Here is an 18778-nt window from a genome sequence, read left to right on the forward strand (position 1 = left end):
GCGTACGCGCGCTGGCCCCGCCCCCCTGGCGCAGCCGTCGGAGCCATTTTCTCCGCCGCCTCCGCGCAAGCTGCGGTGCGTTAAGCGGGCGTCTCTGAGGGAGGCCGCGGCCACGGAGGGTTCTGAGAGGGCTGCGTTCTCGGACACCGGAAGGCGGACGCCGGTAGGGTAGAGACGTCTTTGCCACCCGTTGTGGGGCGCGGGGCCCCGCGCTCCTGCAGCCGGGCTTTGTTGCGAAGCGCGGGCGGCGGTGGCGGGTGGGGGAAGGGGCGAGGCGCCCGCTGGGTTCCCGGATTACGGGCTGCATGCGGCTCGCCGCGCCTCCCCCCGCCTCCCCCCGCCTCCCCCCGCCTCCCCCTGCCTCCCCCCGCCTCCCCCTGCCTCCGCTGCCCGGGCGCGTGCGGCGGACCCGTTACCCCCGCCCCCCCACACACCCTCGTCCGCGGCCCCGAGCCCCACGTTCTCCCGCGGCCTGCACGCCGTGCTTGCTCTTGGCGGGATCGCGGGGCTGGCGAGGCCGCCGTGACGCCGCACACGCCCGAGGCCCTTCATCCATTCATTTCGGCCACAAAGACCGGGCGCTGTCCTGCGGGTGCGGTGGCGGGGCGGTGAGCACGTGGGGGCGCAGTCCCTCCCTCTTCCGCGGGGAGGTTTCGGCGGTGGGAGGAGGCTCCGGCAACACCAGCGTCTGCAGGCTGCGGTCAGAAGCTTGAGAAAATGGAAGGTCGTCGAGGGAGAAGGCTGGTTTCACCCGGGCGGCCGGGGGGAGAGCGGACTTCCCGAGCGGATGAGGTCGAGGATGCGTCAGCTCCGAGATGCGGGATCAGTTAGCGCTTGAGAGCGGGAGTTGGGGAAGAAACGGCGAGGAGGCCCTGTTACCTAGAGCGTATTTTGAAGGGTGAAGAGAATGGGTTTCAGGACGGTCAGCGTGAAAAACGGCGATTTAGATACCTAGATCCAGGGCGTGATTGCAGGAGGCCGGGGGGTGCGGCAGTGGTGGCAGCGGACGGACGGACGGACGGACAGACGCGCAGGGGGTGCAAAGCTGGTTTTGGAGGCGGAATGGCGTGTAGGTCAGGAGCCCGCCTGCCCGGCTTGGAAGTCTGGCTCCTCCCAGCTGAGAGAGCTCTTGTCTTCTCTGGGGCGAAGGATTTGGGGATTTTTGTGGGGTTTTTTTGTTTTGTTTTGTTTTTGTCTCAGTTTATTAAACGGGGAGAATAAGTATTCTCATCTGCATAATTATTGTAAGGGTTTAGGAAAAGTCGTTTACATGTAGATGATCCCCTAAGGCTTTACTGACTGGTGTGCAAACGGAGAGTCCTCCAAGGGATGGCTGTGGAGGGCATTATTAAGGGAGCGTAGGACTCCCAGCTTGTGACGGGGGTAACTTGGCGGTGCCATTTCAGGAGGTGGAAACACTTGGACTGCGGGGAGGAAGGGTCAGGTGTGGAAAGGAAACGTCTGTTTTTACTGAGATGTCAGGTTAGCGTTTGCACATGAGCGCCGTAGTTGGATGATACTTGATTTTGGAGCTTTGAAAAGACTATTTCAATATATGTTTGGGCACGATCAGCATATAGTTGATAATTGAGTATAGTGGCATTCGTTGAGACTGCCTAAGGAAGGAATTTGATAGTGTAGTCTTTCATATTTCATGGTACTCCTTCACCCTGAGGTTCTTGTTTTTTGGTTTTGTTTTGTTTTTTGTTTGTTTGTTTGTTTTAGTTGATTATTCAGGGGTGGAATTTACAGATGGACATCGGGAGCTTTCCACCGCTTTTCGGTCAATAGGATTTACCCAGGTTAACCTGTGGCTACAGAATAACCTTATACTAGGGTCCAGTTTCATGACGTTAGATTTAGGTGCTAACAAAATGCACTGAACAGAAGAAGTAATAGGGTTTCTTCTCACACACAAACTATTTTTTTTTTTTGCATATCTTTTCCAGATTAAGTTTGGTCTTAGATATCTTGCCTTTTTTTTTAATACTTATTATTTATTTTGAGAGAGAGCACGCACGCACATATGTGCAATGAGGAGCAGAGGGAGGGGGAAAGAGAATCTCCAGCAGACTCCTTGTTGAGCTCAGAGCCCACCCAGGGCTCTATCCCAAGACCCTGATTGTGGCCCTAGCCGAAATCAAGAGTCAGAGGCTTAATTGAGCCACCCAGGCATCCTTCATATATCTTGCTTTTGATTTAGATTCAGATTTTTTTTTTAAAGATTTTATTTATTTATTCATGAGAGACACAGAGAGAGAGAGAGAGAGGCACAGACACGGGAAGAGGGAGAAGCAGGCTCCAAGCAGGGAACCCGACGTAGGACTCGATCCGCAGGACTCAATCCGGGGACTCCATGATCATGGCCTGGGCCAAACGCAGGTGCTCAACTGCTGAGCCACCCAGGCATCCCTAGATTCAGATTTTAGACTCATAGGCTCCATATCATTTGGTGTATTTATAAACTAGTTTAGAGGGAGAGTGCCAACAAGTATGGTATGGTGCATATCAAGAAAACTTAGTATCCTCAAATTATAATGAATAAAAAGGCCTAAAGGAGAGATTGGGTGCTTAACAGATTAGTATTTTTATTATTTTTTTAAGATTTTATTTATTTATTCATAGAGACACAGAGAGAGAGAGACAGAGACACAGGCAGAGGGAGAAGCTGGCACCATACAGAGAGCCTGACGTGGGACTGGATCCAGGGTCTCCAGGATCATGCCCTGGGCTGCAGGCGGCGCTAAACTGCTGCGCCACCGGGGCTGCCCCAGATTAGTGTTTTTAGTCTAAGTACTGAATACTTGGTGTATTTGGACTTAGTGTGATACATAACCTACAACTTTGAGGACAGTCTGCTAGGAGACACCTCAGAATGAGAATAAACACTCTGATTTACACACAACATGATAGATGACCGTTTCTTAATCTTGTAGTTTTAATTTATGCCTCCACAGTGGGTGATTTGGAAGTTAAACTTTCTATTGCCTTGTTTCTTCCTTTGTATAGAGGTGATAATAGTATAGTATTTACCATATAATTATCTCCCATTGTTTGAGGGTTAAATGCGTTAAAACACATAAGGTGCCTATTGTAAAAAGGAGGACATTACCTAAAATTTTTTTTAAAGATTCATTCGAGAGAGCACATGCCCATGCACGAGTGGGGGAGGGGCAGAGAGCATCCTCAAGTCGACTCTGTCCATTGCCCAAACAGAGCCTGATGCAGAGCCCAGCCCCAGGACCCTGAGATCATGACCCCAGCTGAAATCCAGAATCACCTGCTCATCTGACTGAGCTATCCAGAGACCTCATAAAATGTTTTTAAGGAAAGGTCAAGGGTACTTGGGTGGTGAAATAGAGACCTTTTACAGGTTCCGTGCTGGCTTGGAACCTGCTTAAAATTATCTCTCTTCCTCTCTCAGAATAAAAAGGGCGATTTAGAATCACTTGTAGTCACTCAAAGGTAACCATTTTGAAGGACATTTCTTTTTCGGTCTTGATTTATGCATATATCCTTTTATATAGTGCAAATTGTGTAGTTTTATATCCTGTCTTTCATATAACATGTTGTAGGCTTTCCAACTATGTCATTAAAATTTTGTCATAGGCAATTTTAATAGCCTGGTAGAATATCCTGTGTTTAATCTAGATTTTCAGTTAACCAGAGATACTGGTCCTTTGCAGTGTTTGCTGTTATAAATAATGTGATGTAACTTTTGTTTTCTTAGGTCTGAAGAAGACACTTGAATCATGGGTGATGTTAAAAATTTTCTGTATGCCTGGTGTGGCAAAAGGAAGATGACCCCATCCTATGAAATTAGAGCAGTGGGGAACAAAAACAGGCAGAAATTCATGTGTGAGGTACTACAGAATACAATTTACATTTATGTGATTTTTGACACTTATTTTGGTGTTAGAACAGTATTTTCTGTTTGGAAAGAGTAATGTGTTGTTTGTTCTTTGTTGTCGCTTGCCTGCTATTCTGTTTCATTATAAATCATTTTCAAGTGAGCGTTACTTTTAAAACAAATCTGAAAGGTGAATTCTGGTTAGAACATGTATCTTCCTCAGCTTCCCCAGTACTGCTGTTTGCAGTTTTACTAATTCCTGTAGAAAGTAGATTCTTGATTGCCTCAAGTTAAGTTGTTTAAATACAGATGACGAGCTTGTTCTTGAGTCTTATGAAATCAGATTTTAATGTGGAACATTCTGTTACAGAAGAGAATATCTGAACCATATAAATTAATATTGTTGTTTTTATATTTATCAGTGGTAAACAATTCAAGCTTTCTTATAAGTTAGCTTGTAAATTCTTTTGGATGTGTTATTTTCAATGTTTTTATAGAGTATATCTTCAAAGTTTGACTATTACCTCTTAATGAACTATTGAATTACATATTTTTTAAATCCCAGAATTAACCTGAGTTAGTCTCTTCTAATACATTTTTTTCCTGACTGTTAAAGGTTCGAGTGGAAGGTTATAATTACATTGGCATGGGCAATTCCACCAATAAAAAAGATGCACAGAGCAATGCTGCCAGAGATTTTGTTAACTATTTGGTTCGGATAAATGAAGTAAAGAGTGAGGAAGTCCCAGCTATTGGGGTAAGTGCTTATGGTCCAGCACTTAAAATATATGTCACAAGGTCATGCCAACCCTATGTATAAAGACACAGGGTGATGATTTTTCAGTGATGTTTTTAAATATATTAATGTATTCTTTGGTGAACCTTAGAATCTTGTTTTCTCAGAGCCTTGGGATGAGTTCCTGAGGATTGGGATATTATTCTCATTATGTACCTGACTTGTGGGGTTGGGAAATTCCTTTATCTGTGTGTCTTATGGTTTTATATATTTCATTCATTCATGAGCTAATTTTCAGTTCTGTATACTTGAAAAGATATACAGAACATAAAAATAAAATATAGAGAACATTATATACACACACACTATAAAAATCAGAAATACCTTAGGACGCAGCGTATACCCCCATTGACAGTTCCTTGTTACAGCAGAGGAAAATTTCTATTTTGTGCAATGGCATATCATTCTTGTGTTTTGATACAAAATGATTACTTCATTTATATTGTGTAAATATGCAACAAAGACTCCCTTCTAGTGTTTTTGATACACTTTATTTTGCATTTAATTAAAAATGAAAATTGAGTTTTCACAAAAATAGAGGAATTCATAACAATATAAGAAGATTCACATTATGATTTAAGCAAATACCTAAGGTAACTTAAAAGATTCAGTTTTTATCAAAACTTTAGGAAAAAAAATCTATATTTTAACAATTTATTTTCACTGTATTCTGACTTATTTATAAAGCTTAATGTGTATGTTTTATTTCCTTCCATTGCTTTGACCCAGAAGTTAAGAGACTCACTCTGTAGTATATTGTACCACTAGATAATTGCAAATGGTTGGCCTATCTGCAAAATGAAGAGATTGGACAAGATGATCTTAGAGATTCTTTCCAGCTATGAAAAGAATGTTGCAAATATCTTCCAAATATTTGGAACATTGGGATTTACTCCATCTGTTATGACCTATTCTGTATCTTTTGGCCTCTTCCTCTCAAAGTGTAGGTCTGCAGGTGACAAATTCTTAATTTTCTTTTATGTGAAAATATTTTTTATTTTATTTTTTGTCTTGCATATTTTCACTGGACATAGAATTCTCTTGTGCCAGTTTCCTTTCTTTCAGCACTTATTTTCTTCCATTGTTATCTGATGAGAAGTCCATTATAATCAAATCATTTCCCCCTCTGTGTAATGTATTTTTTCCCTTGGTTGCATTTATTTTTTTCTTTGGTTTCCAGCAGTTTGACTATGAGGTGACTAGGTGTGGTTTTCTTTGTGCTTACTCCATTTGGAATTTGCTGAGATTCTTGAATCTGTAAATTTATGTCTTTTACCAAACTTGGGGAATCTTTGGCTATTTTTTCAAAAAATTTTTCACTTCATTTTTTTCTCTTCTCTTTTTGGGACTCATATTAAACTTTTGTATATTATCCTAAAGGTCCCTAGGGCTTTTTCTCTTTTTCTTTCTTTCTGTTCTTCAGATTGAATGACTTCTGATATCTTGAAGTTTGCAGAATGTTCTGTCCATTTTGCTGTTGTCAGTCCATCCAGTGAATTTATTTCATATATTATCTTTCTCATTTCCAGAATTATCAGGTGTTTTTTTCTTTTTTTTTTTAAGAGATTTTAGGGCAGCCCCGGTGGCGCAGTGGTTTGGCGCTGCCTGCAGCCCGGGGCGTGATCCTGGAGACCCAGGATCAGGTCCCACGTCGGGCTCCCTGCATGGAGCCTGCTTCTCCCTCTGCCTGTGTCTCTGCCTCTCTCTCTCTGTGTTGCTTATGAATAAATAAATAAAATTTTAAAAAAAGAGAGATTTTATTTCTCTGGTGGCATTTCTTACCATTTCATTCATTATAAGCATGTGTTCATAATATGAATGTGAGTTCTCTTTATGTCATTGTGCATAGTTACAGTAGCTGCTTTAAAATTCTTGACTACTAAATCTGACATCTGGGTCATCTCAGGTTGAGTTCTGTGGATTGTATTTTCTCTTGAGATTTGTTCACCTTTTTCTCTGTATGTCAAGTAATTTTGGATTGTATTTGGGTGTTACGATAATTATGTTGTAAAGACCCTAAATAATGTTATATTTCTCAAAAGATTATTGATCTTGTTGTACTGTTAAGCAATTTGGACTCCTACTACAAACACTATCTTTGGGTAATAGCTCAAATCTCACTTCAGTTTTCTGATGCTTGGTAGGCAACTTGAAGTTTGTCGTGTACATGTGTTGTTCAGGGGTTATCCAGGGATTTGGGCAGAGTTTTTGGTTTTGTTTTGTTTTTTTTTTTGGTATATTTTTTTTATTGGAGTTCGATTTGCCAACATATAGTGTAACACCCAGTGCTCATCCTGTCAAGTGCCCCCCTCAGTGTTAGGCAGAGTTTAAAAACATAATTTGAGGTTCTTCCTTCTTTCCCTTCCAGGATTGCCTCCTTATATTCTAGCAGCATTTGTTTCCCAAGCTCATATTCTCTGTTCAGGCCAGAAAGACTGGGTTTTCTTTTGAAGTTTTAACTGCTTAACATGGTCTTCTTCAGGCTAACAGCCCTAATAGACCTGTACAGCCTTTTCTATTCCTTGCTTTCTCATTTCAAGACACCTTCAGAATCTTCCAGCTTTTGTTCATAGGCCTGCATATAGCTTGGGGGTCTTTTGGGCAGGTGTTTTTGTATTTCCCCTAGATTTCATGTTATTTGCGAGGTCAGTATGCATTTGCCATTTCCCCCCTCATTCCTCTGTTCCAGCTACACTGGCTTTCTTGCCATTTCTCAATATGCCAACACCTTTCTATCTCAAGACTTTTGTATATAAGTATCCTTCCTATCTTGAGTGCTCTTCACAGCAATCCTTGTCAAAGTTAACTACTGTTAACCTGGTATTTCTTATCTCCTTTCTTTGTTTCATTTTTCTTAGTAGCACTTCTTCTAACACAGTGCTTGTCGGCTGGAGGTGATTTCGTCTCCCAGGGATGTTTGGTAATGTGTGGAGTCATTTTTGTTTTTACAACCTGGAGGGGGTGACAGGGATACTGACCCAAAATAGTTGGAGGCTAGGGATGCTACTAAACATCCTGCAATGCACAAGGTAGCCTCCTACAACAAAGAATTGTCCAGCCCAAAATGTCAGTTGTAAAAAACCCTCTTCTAACTTCATTTTCCCCCCAGACTTTCATAAAGAATAAAAGTTCATAAGAGCAAGTTTCTTTTCTTTCTTTTTTTTTTTTTTTTTTTTTTTTTAAGATTTTATTTATCAGAGAGTGAGCCTGCACACAAGCATGGGGCAAGGGAGAGGGAGAGAAGCAAGCTCCCTACTCAGCAGGGAGGGCCAATCCCAGGATCCTGAGATCTAGACCTGAGCCAAAAGGAGATGCTTAACCGACTGAACCATGAGGTGCTCCTAGCTACCATCTTTATCTCACCTCTTCATCCCTGCCAAATCCTTGTTCATGTCACTTACTTGCCCTTTTAATTCCACAAATTGCTTTTGCTGGAAGTAACCTGTTTCTGAATGCAAAGGATACTTTATAATTTTTTTATTGTGGAAACTTCAAATGTGTGCAGAAGTAGGAATAATAGTATGAATGCATGTTTTCATAATCCAGTTGCAATATTTTACAATATGACCAGTCATGATTCATCTCTAGTCTTTCTCTGCTTTCTTCAGATTATTTTGAAGCATATTCTAGGCATCCTATCAGTCATCTATTGTTACTTCAATTAGTATCTTGTAAAGATAATCCATTTTAAAAACAGTTCCATTAACAAATCTAAAAAATTTTAGTAATTGTTTCTTAATGTCCTCAAATACCCAGTTAGTATTCAAATTTTCCTGTTTCACAAATCCAATTTTTACATTTTGTTTAAATCATGTTCCAAATGATGTCTGTATTTATATAGCAAGTGATTAATGTCTCATTTAATCACTACATTCTCTTACCCTCTTTCTCTTTTTTCTCTGTAATTTGTTGAAAAAAAGCACATCATTTATTCTTTAGTTTTCCAGAATTTGGAATTTTCAAATTACAATCCTGTGGTATCATAAAATTTTGCTCTGCCTCTCTGTTTCCCATGTTTGGTAGTTAGATCTAGAGACTTGATTAGATTAAAATTTGAATAGGGTAGAGGGGCAAGAACAAGGAAATACCAAAGGTGATGTTCTATTCTATCAGGAGAAGGCAGACATGTAGTAATGTGATATTAGCAGTGGTCGATGATCACTGTGTAGATTTATTTCATTAGCAGTGTCCTTTGATTTTGAGCTAAGAATACTTTTATTTATTTTTATTTTTAAAAAATTTACTTAAATTTGCCAACATGTAGTGTAACACCCAGTGCTCACCCCATTGAGTGCCCTCCTTAGTGCCTGTCACCCAGTCAAGTCAACCCATCTTCCCTTCCACAACCCTTGGTTTATTTTTCAGAGTTAGGAGTCTTTCATGGTTTGTTAGAATACTTTTACAACAAGAAACCTCTTTTATCAATAATTTAGTCACCCTGAGTTAGAGTTCAAACAGGGAAAGTGAGATGTTTGATTCTTTTCATTGTATTTAGCAGTTTTCTCTAAATATCTGTCATCCATCTACTCTAACAAGTCATTTAAATCCAGTGTTTCCTTACTGATTTTTGTCTGGATGATTACCCATTGGATGGATTTGGGGTATAAAGTTCCTACTGTTACCTGTTTCTCATATTTGCATTTTATATATTTTGGTGCTCCTGTGTTAGTTGCCTAAATATTTACAAATGCTGTATCCTTTTGTCTGATTGACCCCCTTTATCATTAGGAAATGCCCTTCTTTGTGTCTTATTACACTTTATTTCAAAGTCTATGGTCTGGTTACTACCCCAGACAAATGGAAATGTTCATTTCCACTGCATGGAATATCTGTCCTTTCACTTCATTCTGTGTGTACTTCCATCTAAAGTGTGAATCTTGGATCACTTCTGGCCTCTCTCTGGCTGCTATCTTGCATCCCCACATGTGTGTACCTAATCTTGGCTGGTTCCACCCAAGACCCCCTGAATGCCAACCCTGTTTCCTCATATTGTCCCATTTCCGCTCCAACAAGATGGAAGAAACTGTCATGAACCAGGAGAAACTTGCCAAACTGCAAGCACACATGCACATTGGTGGGAAGAAACTGCTTACCAAAAGAAGGTAATTCACAGAACAGCTACAGCAGATGATAGAAAACTTAAGTTCTCTTTAAAGAAGTTAGAGACAAACAATATCTCTGGTATTGAAAAAGTGAGCGTGTTCACAAACCAGGAAGCAGTGATCCACTTTAACAACCCTAAATTTCAGGCACTCTGGCGGCAAACACTTTCACCATTACGGGCCATGCTGAGACAAAGCAGCTGACAGAACCGCTACCCAGTATCTTAAACCAACTTGGTGGAGACAGTCTGACTCCTTTAAGAGGACTGACTGAAGCTCTGTCCCAACCATCTGTGGATGGAAAAGCACCACCTGCAGGATACCTGGGTGGCTCAGTGATTGTCTTTGGCTCCAGTTGTGATCCTGGGGTTCTGTGTCAAGTCCCAATTCACACACCCCACCTGGATCTCTCTCTGCCACTCTCATAAATAAATAAATCTTAAAAAAAGGAAAAGCCCCACTTGCTATCAGAGAGGATGATGAAGTTCCAGATCTTACGGGAATTTTGATGAAGCTCCATGAATGAAGCAAACTGAATTGAGTTAACTTCTGAAGACGATAAAACTTGAGGTTACTGGGAACTATTATTTTATATTATGACTGCTTTTTAAAATTTTGTTCATGGATCTGATAAAATCTAGATTTTTAATATTTTTAAGCCCAAGCTCCTAGGATGACACTACAGCTCTTTTCAGTTTTTGCTTATACATAATTCATTCTTTGCAGCTAATTAAGCTGAAGAAGCCTGGGAATAAAGTTTGAAACAAAGTTAATCAAGTTCTTTGCCTCCTAAAAAATAAAATAAACTGTATTTCTTGTAGGCAGCCTATAGATGGTTCATGTTTTTTTTTTATCCATTCAGCCACTCTTTTTTGATTGGAGAATTTAATCTATTTACATTTAAAGTAATTATTGATAGGTATGTGCTTATTGCAATTCTGTTAATGGTTTTCTATGTTTATCTAGTTTCTGTTTTCTTTTGCTCTCTGTGGTTTGAGGATTTCTTTAATGGTATGCCCATATTCTTTGTATTTTTAAGTCAGTAACTTAAGTTCTAAAGCTCAACATTTTTACTCCCCTCACCACCATGTTTTATTTTTTATATACTATTTTACATTTTTTTATTTTGTGTATCCTTTATTACAATTATAGTTGTTTACTATATTTTTTAATGTTTATATTAGCTTTATAAGTAATTAATTCACTACTTTTACTATATAAACTTTTCCGTTGAGATTTATTCCTTCATGTTTCTTGTTCCATAGCTTAAAGAAGTCGTCCCCCCCCCCTTTTTTTTAAACAAAATTCTGTTTATTTGAGAAAGAGAGCACAGCAGGGGATACAGCAGCAGGAGAGGGAGAAGCAGGCCCACCGCTAAGCAGAGAGCCTGATGCAGAGCTACATCCCAGGACTTTGGGATGGTGACCCTTAACTGACCCTTAACCCTTAAGCCTGGGCGGCTTAGCTGGTTAAGCATCTGAGCCATCAGGGGCCCCAAGAAGTCCTTTTAATATTTCTTGTAAGACGAGTTTAGTGGTGATGAACTCTTCTAGCATTTGCTTGCCTGGAAACTTATTTCTCCAGTTCTGAATGATGACTTTGCCAGTAACTTATTCTTGGTTGGAATTTTTTTTTTTTTTTAAGATTTCATTTATTCATAAGAGAGAGAGAGGGGCAGAGGGAGAAGCAGGCTCCATGCAGGGTGAGAGAGAGAGAGAGAGAGAAGCAGGCTTCATTGCAGGGAGCCTGACGTGGGACTCGATCCCAGGTCTCCAGGATCACACCCTGGGCTGAAAGCGGCGCTAAACCGCTGAGCCACCCGGGCTCCCTTGGTTGGAATTTTTTTTCAGCACTTTGGATATATCCTGTTACTCCCTTCTATCCCATGGAGTTTCTGCTGAAAAATCTACTCATTGGTTGGTTGGGGTTCCCTTGTGTGTAATGAGATATTTCTCCTGTGCTGCTTTTTAGTCTCTCCTGTCTTTACCTTTTGACATTTTAATTATAATGTCTTTTTGGTTTTCCTTGGATTCATCTTACTCATAACCCTCCAGGCTTCCTGGATTTGGTTGTCTTTTTTCCTTCCCTAGTTTAGGAGAGTTTCCAGCAAATTATTTCTTCACATAAGATTTCTACCCCTTTCTCTCTCCTCCTAGAAGCCCAGTGATAGGAACATTAGTCCATTTGATGTTTTCCTGTATGTCCCTTAAACTGTCTTTACATTTTTTCACATTTTTTTTACCCTGTTCTGATTGTTATGTTCCACTACCTTGGCTTTGAGGTAACTAATCCTTTCTTCTTTTCCATCTGGCTGTTTAACCCTCTAATGTATTTTTTCAGTTCAATTATTGTATTTTTCAGCTCTGCAACTTCTCTAATTAGCACTTTCATGTATTTTCCATCTCTTTATTCATACGTTCTCCCCAGTTTGGTGAGCATCTTTATGACCATTATTTTAACGTCTTTATCATAAACTTTGTAGTTCCATTTCATTAAGGTTTTATTTGGTTCTTTGATTTAGAACACATTCCTGTTTAATTTTGCCTGACTTTATTGGTTTCTATACAGTAGATGAAACAACTACTTCTCCCAAGTCTTGAAGAAGAGGCCTCACGTAGGAGATGAACTTTTTCATTCAGCCCTGCCCCAGCTCTTCATTGTTTCTTAAACCTCTTTGCTTGTCCAAGCAGATCTATTATATTTTTAATAGCTCCTAGTAGTTGAGGATATGCTAAGACAACTCAATATCCCAAAGGGTAAGATCTCAGCACCTAGATTCAGGTAGATTAGAAGCCTGACCCTCAGGTGGCAGCTTTTAAAAGTTGTAAATATATTTAGTTCTGAGGTGCCAAAAGCTGCTGGCTACCAGAGACAGTTAATCTAGAGGTGTTCCCTGGGCAGCAGTTGCAGATATCTGGGTTCTAAATGACTGTATAATCTCCTTTTGGGGAGATATCAACAAGCTGAAACAAGGCAGAAGGAGAGCACTAAGATGGCATCCATTGTATACGTTCCTTCAGAGCAGCTCCATAGGTAATGTGTGTCAAACCTGAAGCCTGCCTCTGTCTGAAGATTTAGGACAAATGAAGTTACCTCCTTCACAGAAAGATTGGAGATGTGCCTCAGTCCACTTAGTGCACAATGCTCCGGGGATAGTAGTCTGCCAAGAACTGTTGCTCCAAGTGACAAAGCCCCATGGAACCCAAGAATGCAAGCCCCTCTGGCCACCAGAGCCAGATGATTGAGGGGCATCCCTGGGTATTAGCTGCAAAATCCAGATACACGTAAAGCTTTCCTTCAGGAGACACTGGCACTCTGGAACACAGTAGAAGGAGGTAGTGCCTTCCCTCAGAGGTCTCTGGAAAAGATTACAGTCAGCCCCTAGATTCCTATTTAATTAGAAGCCTACTACTTAGGCCATAGTCATGATGATTAGCTAATAGGGCTCCTTCCACAGAAAGACTGCTCTTGGATCTGTTGCTTCTTCCCGTGCCATGGGTGTGTTAGCATAATACAGTATACACACTTGTCAAATCACTATGTTGTACATCTGAAACTAATGACACATTGTGTGTTGATTATACTCAAAATTTAAAAGAAAAATAACTCTTTCTCCATTGGTTGCCGTCTTGTGGGACTCCGGAGGGTAAGTCACGGTGGCCACCTGACCCAGGCAAACTAGAGGTGTCCCCTGGCAGCAGTCATGAAATATGGGGCCACAGACAGGTTTTGAACTCCTTTCTGGGTGATGTTGATAATTACAGTTCTGTGTGACCAGGAATACAAGTTTCCCTGGCCCTCGAGAGCCAGGTAATGAAGAGGTATACCCTTTGCAGCAGCCACAAAATCTGGGGCACCACACACATATAAAGGTTCTTTTCTAGGAGATACTGGTGCTCTGAAGCATGCAAAGGTAGAACCTACTGGTTTCTATTCCTGATTGGTGTTCCAACAGACTTGTAGATGCGTGTGTTAAAGTAGATGCCTATCCCTTGGACCAAGATTTAATGTAAGCCAGTGTCTTGTTCACTTTAAGTCTGGGTGCAGTTGGCTGCTCTGAGCTGGGCCCTGGGACAGGGGAATCCAACACACAAGCCCTGTAAGACATTTTACAGATTGCTACTGTTTTGTGGGTCTTGGAATATAAACTCTGTTGGTTTTTAAAATTAGGTGTTTTGGAGGCCTAAGTTTGTCTTAAAACTTGGGGTGCTCAGTGGGAGTTGAAATCTTTGCTCATCAGGGAGGAGTTCCAGGTTGAGTTCACACCTGGCTCTAAAATTTACTAATTTATGAGATGAAAGATAATAGTTTGACTTAATATGCATTTCTTTAGTTATTCAATAAATGGAATATTTCTTTTATGTGTTAACTCTTTCTAATATATTTTGCCCCCCACCCCCCACGCCCGAGACAGCCAGCACAGGAGTGGGACAGGGGGAGGGGGTAGATGCAGAGGGATAGAATCTTAAGCAGGCTCCATGCCCAGAGTGGAGCCAGATATAGTGCTCAGACTCACAACCCTGAGATCATGACTTGAGCTGAAATCAAATTGGACATTTACCCAACTGAGCCACTCAGGTATCCCTAATTTTTTTCATTTGAATTGTCTATCCATTTGTCAGTAGCTCATGTTTTATTATGTATATTAATTTTTCTAGAATTACACATTTTTACAGTGTTTAATACATAATAATTGCAGAAATTTTGCAAAATGTAAAGAAGAGCATGAATGAACTATTATCAGATTTTTGTTTAGATATTTAAATGTGAATTTTAACTGATAGAATGCATCCTGCATATACTACTTCATAACCTGTTTATTTCACTTAAAGTCATAAACAATTTTTCAGATCATTAGATCTTCCTTAGAGCCAAAGTTATTCACTATGGCACAGGTTTAATACCCTCTTTATTTCTTTATTAGTTCCAGTATAGTTTACAATGTCTCAGGTGTAAAATATAATGATTTAACACTCCATATATCACCCAATGCTCATCACAAGTATGCTCCCTCACCCCATCACCCATTTCACTCATCCCCCCACCCTCCTACCCTCTAGTAACCATCAGTTAACCATCAGGTTCTCTGTGGTTAAGAGTCTGTTTCTTGATTTGTCCTTCTCCCCTTCTTTTTATCCTTTGTTAAATTCTACATGAGTGAAATCATATGGTATTTGGCGTTCTCTGACTGACTTCACTTACTGTTATACTTTTTAGATTCATCCATGTTGTCACAAATGGCAAGATTTCACTTCTTTATGGCTGAATAATGTTCCATTGTGTGTGTGTGTGTATATATGTATATATACCACTTTCTCCATTCATCTATCAGTACACACTTAGACTGCTACCATAATTTGGCTATTGTAAGTTATTCTGCAACATAACCTACAGACGCATAATATCCTTTCAAATTAGTGTTTTCATATACTTTTGGGTAAATACCCTCTAGTGGAGTTACTGGATCATATGGTATTTGTAATTTTTAATTTTTAGGACCCTCCATACTATTTTCCACAATGGATGCCCAATTTTCATTCCCAGCAACAGTACATGAGGGTCCTTTTTCTCCACATCTTCACCAACACTTGTTGCTGCTTGTGTTTTTTTATTTTAGCCATTCTGACAGGTATGGGGTACTATCTTATACCCTTGTTTTGATTTTTATTTCCCTGATGATGAGTGATATTGAGTATCTTTTCATAGGCCAGTTGGCCATCTGTTTGTCTTTGGATAAATACGTGTTCATGTGTTCATGTCTTCTGTCCTCTTTTTTTTTTTTTTTTTTTTTTAAGATTTTATTTATTTGAGAGGCTACAGAAGTGGCTGTGTGGGGAAGAGGGAGAGGGAGAGGGAGAGTGAGAAGCAGATTCCCCACTGAGCAGGGAGCCTGACTCAGGGCTTCATCCCAGAACCCTGGGGCCACAACCTGAGCCAAAAGCAGGTGCTTAGCTGACTGAGCCACCCAGGAGCCATTTTTAATTGTGTTAACTTCTACCCATTTTTAATTGGATTATTTGTTTTTTGGGTGTTGAACTGTATAAGTTCTTTATATATTTTGGATCCTAACCATTTATCGGATAGGTCATTTGTAAATACCGTCTCCATTTCACTAGGTTGTCTCTTATTTTTGTTTCCTTTTTTTGTACAGAAGCTTTTTATTTTGAGTCCCAGTAGTTTACTTTGCTTTTATTTCCCTTACCTTGGGAGACAGAGCTAGAAGAATGTTTTTCCACACAATGTCCGAGATATCTGTGGTAATGCTCTCTTCTAGGATTTTTATGGCTTTAGGCCTTAAACGTTAGGCCTTTAACTCATTTCGAGTTTATTTTTATATGGTGTAGGAAAGTGGTTCAGTTTCATTCTTTTGCATGATCAGTTTTCCTAGCACCATTTTTTTTTTTTTTAAGATTTTATTTATTCATGAGAGTCAGAGAGAGAGAGAGAGAGAGGCAGAGACACAGGCAGAGGGAGAAGCAGGCTTCATGCAGGGAGCCTGATATGGGACTTAATCCCGGGACTCCAGGATCACCCCCTGGGCCAAAGGCAGGCGCTAAACTACTGAGCCACCCAGGGATCCCCTCCACCATTTTTTAAGACAGTCTGTTCTATTGATCTCTGGGTCTGTTTTTGTGCCAGTACTATACTGTTTTGATTACTGCTTTGTAATATAATTTAAAGTTTTGATTGTGGTATCTCCAGCTTTGTTTTTCTTTTTCAAAATTGCTTTGGCTTTTCGGGGTCTTTTGTGGTTCCATATAAATTTTAAGACTGTTCTAGTTCTGTGAAGAATGCAGTTGGTATTTTGATAGGGGTTGCATCAAATCTGTAGATTCTGCTGTGGGTAGTCTGGACATTTTAATAATATTTGTTCTTAACAGTCCACGAACATGAAGTATCTCCATTTGTGTCTTCAGTTTCTTTCATCAACATTTTATAATTTTCAGAGTGTAGGTATTTCGCCTTTTAGGTGTATTCCAAAGTATCTTATTTTTGGTGTGACTGTAAATGGGATTTCTTTCTTAATTTCTCTTTGTGCTGCTTCATTATTGTATAGAAATGCAAGAAATGTCTGCATATTGGTTTTATATTCTGCATATTGGTTTTATATCCATTTCTAGAAGTTTATTGATGGAAACTTCAGGGTTTTGTATCTGTAATATATTATCTGCAAAGAGTGAAAATCTGACTTCTTCCTTAATACCAATTTAGATATCTTTTATTTCTTTTTGTTGCCTGATTGCTGTGGCTAGGACGTCCAGTACTATGTTGAATAAAAGTGTTGAGAGTGGATATCTTTGTCTTGTTCCTGACCTTAGTGGGTAAGCTCTCAAGTTTTTCACCAGTGAATATGATGTTAGTTGTGGATTTTTCAGACATGGCTTTATTGTGTTGAGATATGTTTCCTCCAAACCTACTTTGTTGAGGGTTTTTATCATGAATGGATGTTGTACTTTGTCAGATGCTTTTTCTGCATCTATTGAAATGATCATACGGTTTTTATCCTCTTATTGGTATTAATGTATCACATTGATTGGTTTGCAAATATTGAGCCATACTTGCATCCCCCCCAAAATTCCACTTGATTGTGATGAATGATTTTTTAAAATACATTGTTGGATTTGGTTTGCTAATATCTTGTTGAGGATTTTTCCATCTGTGTTTATTGGAGATACTGGTGTATAGTTCCCCTTTTTTGTGACATTTATCTGGTTTTGGTATCAGGGTGATACCTTGTTGAATGAATCTGGAGTTTTCCTTCTATTTTTGGAATAGTTTGAGAAGGGTAGGTATTAACTCTTTAAATGTTTGGTGGAATTTGCCTGTGAAACCTGATCTTGGACTTTTGTTTGTTGGGAGTTTTTTTTTTTTTTTTTTTTAAGATTTATTTATTCATGATAGACATAGAGAGAGGCAGAGACGCAAGCAGGGGAGAAGCAGGCTCCATGCTGGGAGCCCGATTAGGACTCGATTCCAGGTCTCCAGGAGGCAGGCGCCAAACCGCTGAGCCACCCAGGGATCCCTGTTGGGAGTTCTTTTTATTATTGATTCAGTCTCCTTGCTGGTAATCAGTTTGTTCAAATTTTGTATTTCTTCCTGCTTCAGCTTGGTAGGTTATATGTTTCTAAAAATGTACCTATATCTTCCAGTTTGTCTAATTTGTTGGCATACGTTCTATAATACTTTCTTATAGTTGTTATTTGTAATAGTTGTTGTCTCCTTTAGTTTGTGGTCATCTTTGAGCCCTTTCTCTCTCTCCCTCTCTCTCTCTCTCTTTTTTGGTAAGTCTGGCTAGAGGTTTATCAACTTTCTTGACTTTTTAAAAAAACCAGGGTCTGGTTTCATTGATTTGTTCTATTATCTTAGTTTCTATATTAACTTCTGCTCTAATCTTATTTCCTTTCTTCTGCTGGTTTAGGTTTTCTTTGTTCTTTTTCTAGCTCCTTTAAGTGTAGGATTAGGTTGTTTATTTGAGATTTTCCTTGTTTCTTGAGGTAGGCTTATGTTGCTATAACCTTCCCTGTTAGAACCACTTTTGCTGCATCTCAAAGATTTTGGACTGTTGTGTTTTCATTTTCACTTTTTCCCACGTACTTTTTGATTTCTTTGATTTCTTAGTTGATCCATTCATTGTTTATTGAATGGATATTATTTAACCCCCTGTATTTGGGTCTTTCAAAATTTTTTCTTATGGTTGATATCTAATTTCATAGCATATGGTCAGAAAATTTGTGTGACTTCTACCTTTTTGTATTTGTTGAAGCTTGTTTTGTGGCTTCATGTGATCTATTCTGGAGAATGTTCATATGCACTTGAAAGAATGTGTATTCTACTATTTTGGGATAGAATGCTCAGAATATATTTGTTAAATATATCTGGTCCACTGTGTCACTGAAAGTCACTCTTTCCTTGTTGATTTTCCTTTTGAATGATCTGTCCATTGATGTAGGTGATGTGTTAAAGTCCCCTACTATTAATTGAATTACCATCAATTACTTCCTTTATGTTTATTATTAACTGCTTTAAGTA

At 39.7% G+C, this 18778-nt stretch overlaps 1 protein-coding gene across 1 annotated transcript in view; it reads left to right on the plus strand.

Annotated features, from left to right (window-relative positions):
* The first annotated feature begins 7 nt into the window (after positions 1-7).
* DHX9 (DExH-box helicase 9) overlaps positions 8-18778 on the plus strand; it is a 59068-nt gene continuing 40297 nt past the window's right edge. Inside the window, exons 1-3 of the mRNA XM_025430027.3 lie at positions 8-163; positions 3731-3863; positions 4467-4607. Coding sequence (XP_025285812.1) covers positions 3753-3863; positions 4467-4607 — 252 coding nt within the window. The 5' untranslated portion in view covers positions 8-163; positions 3731-3752. The remainder of the gene's footprint in view (positions 164-3730; positions 3864-4466; positions 4608-18778) is intronic.

This window comes from Canis lupus, chromosome 7, assembly GCF_003254725.2.
Source record: "Canis lupus dingo isolate Sandy chromosome 7, ASM325472v2, whole genome shotgun sequence".
Lineage (NCBI taxonomy): Eukaryota > Metazoa > Chordata > Mammalia > Carnivora > Canidae > Canis > Canis lupus.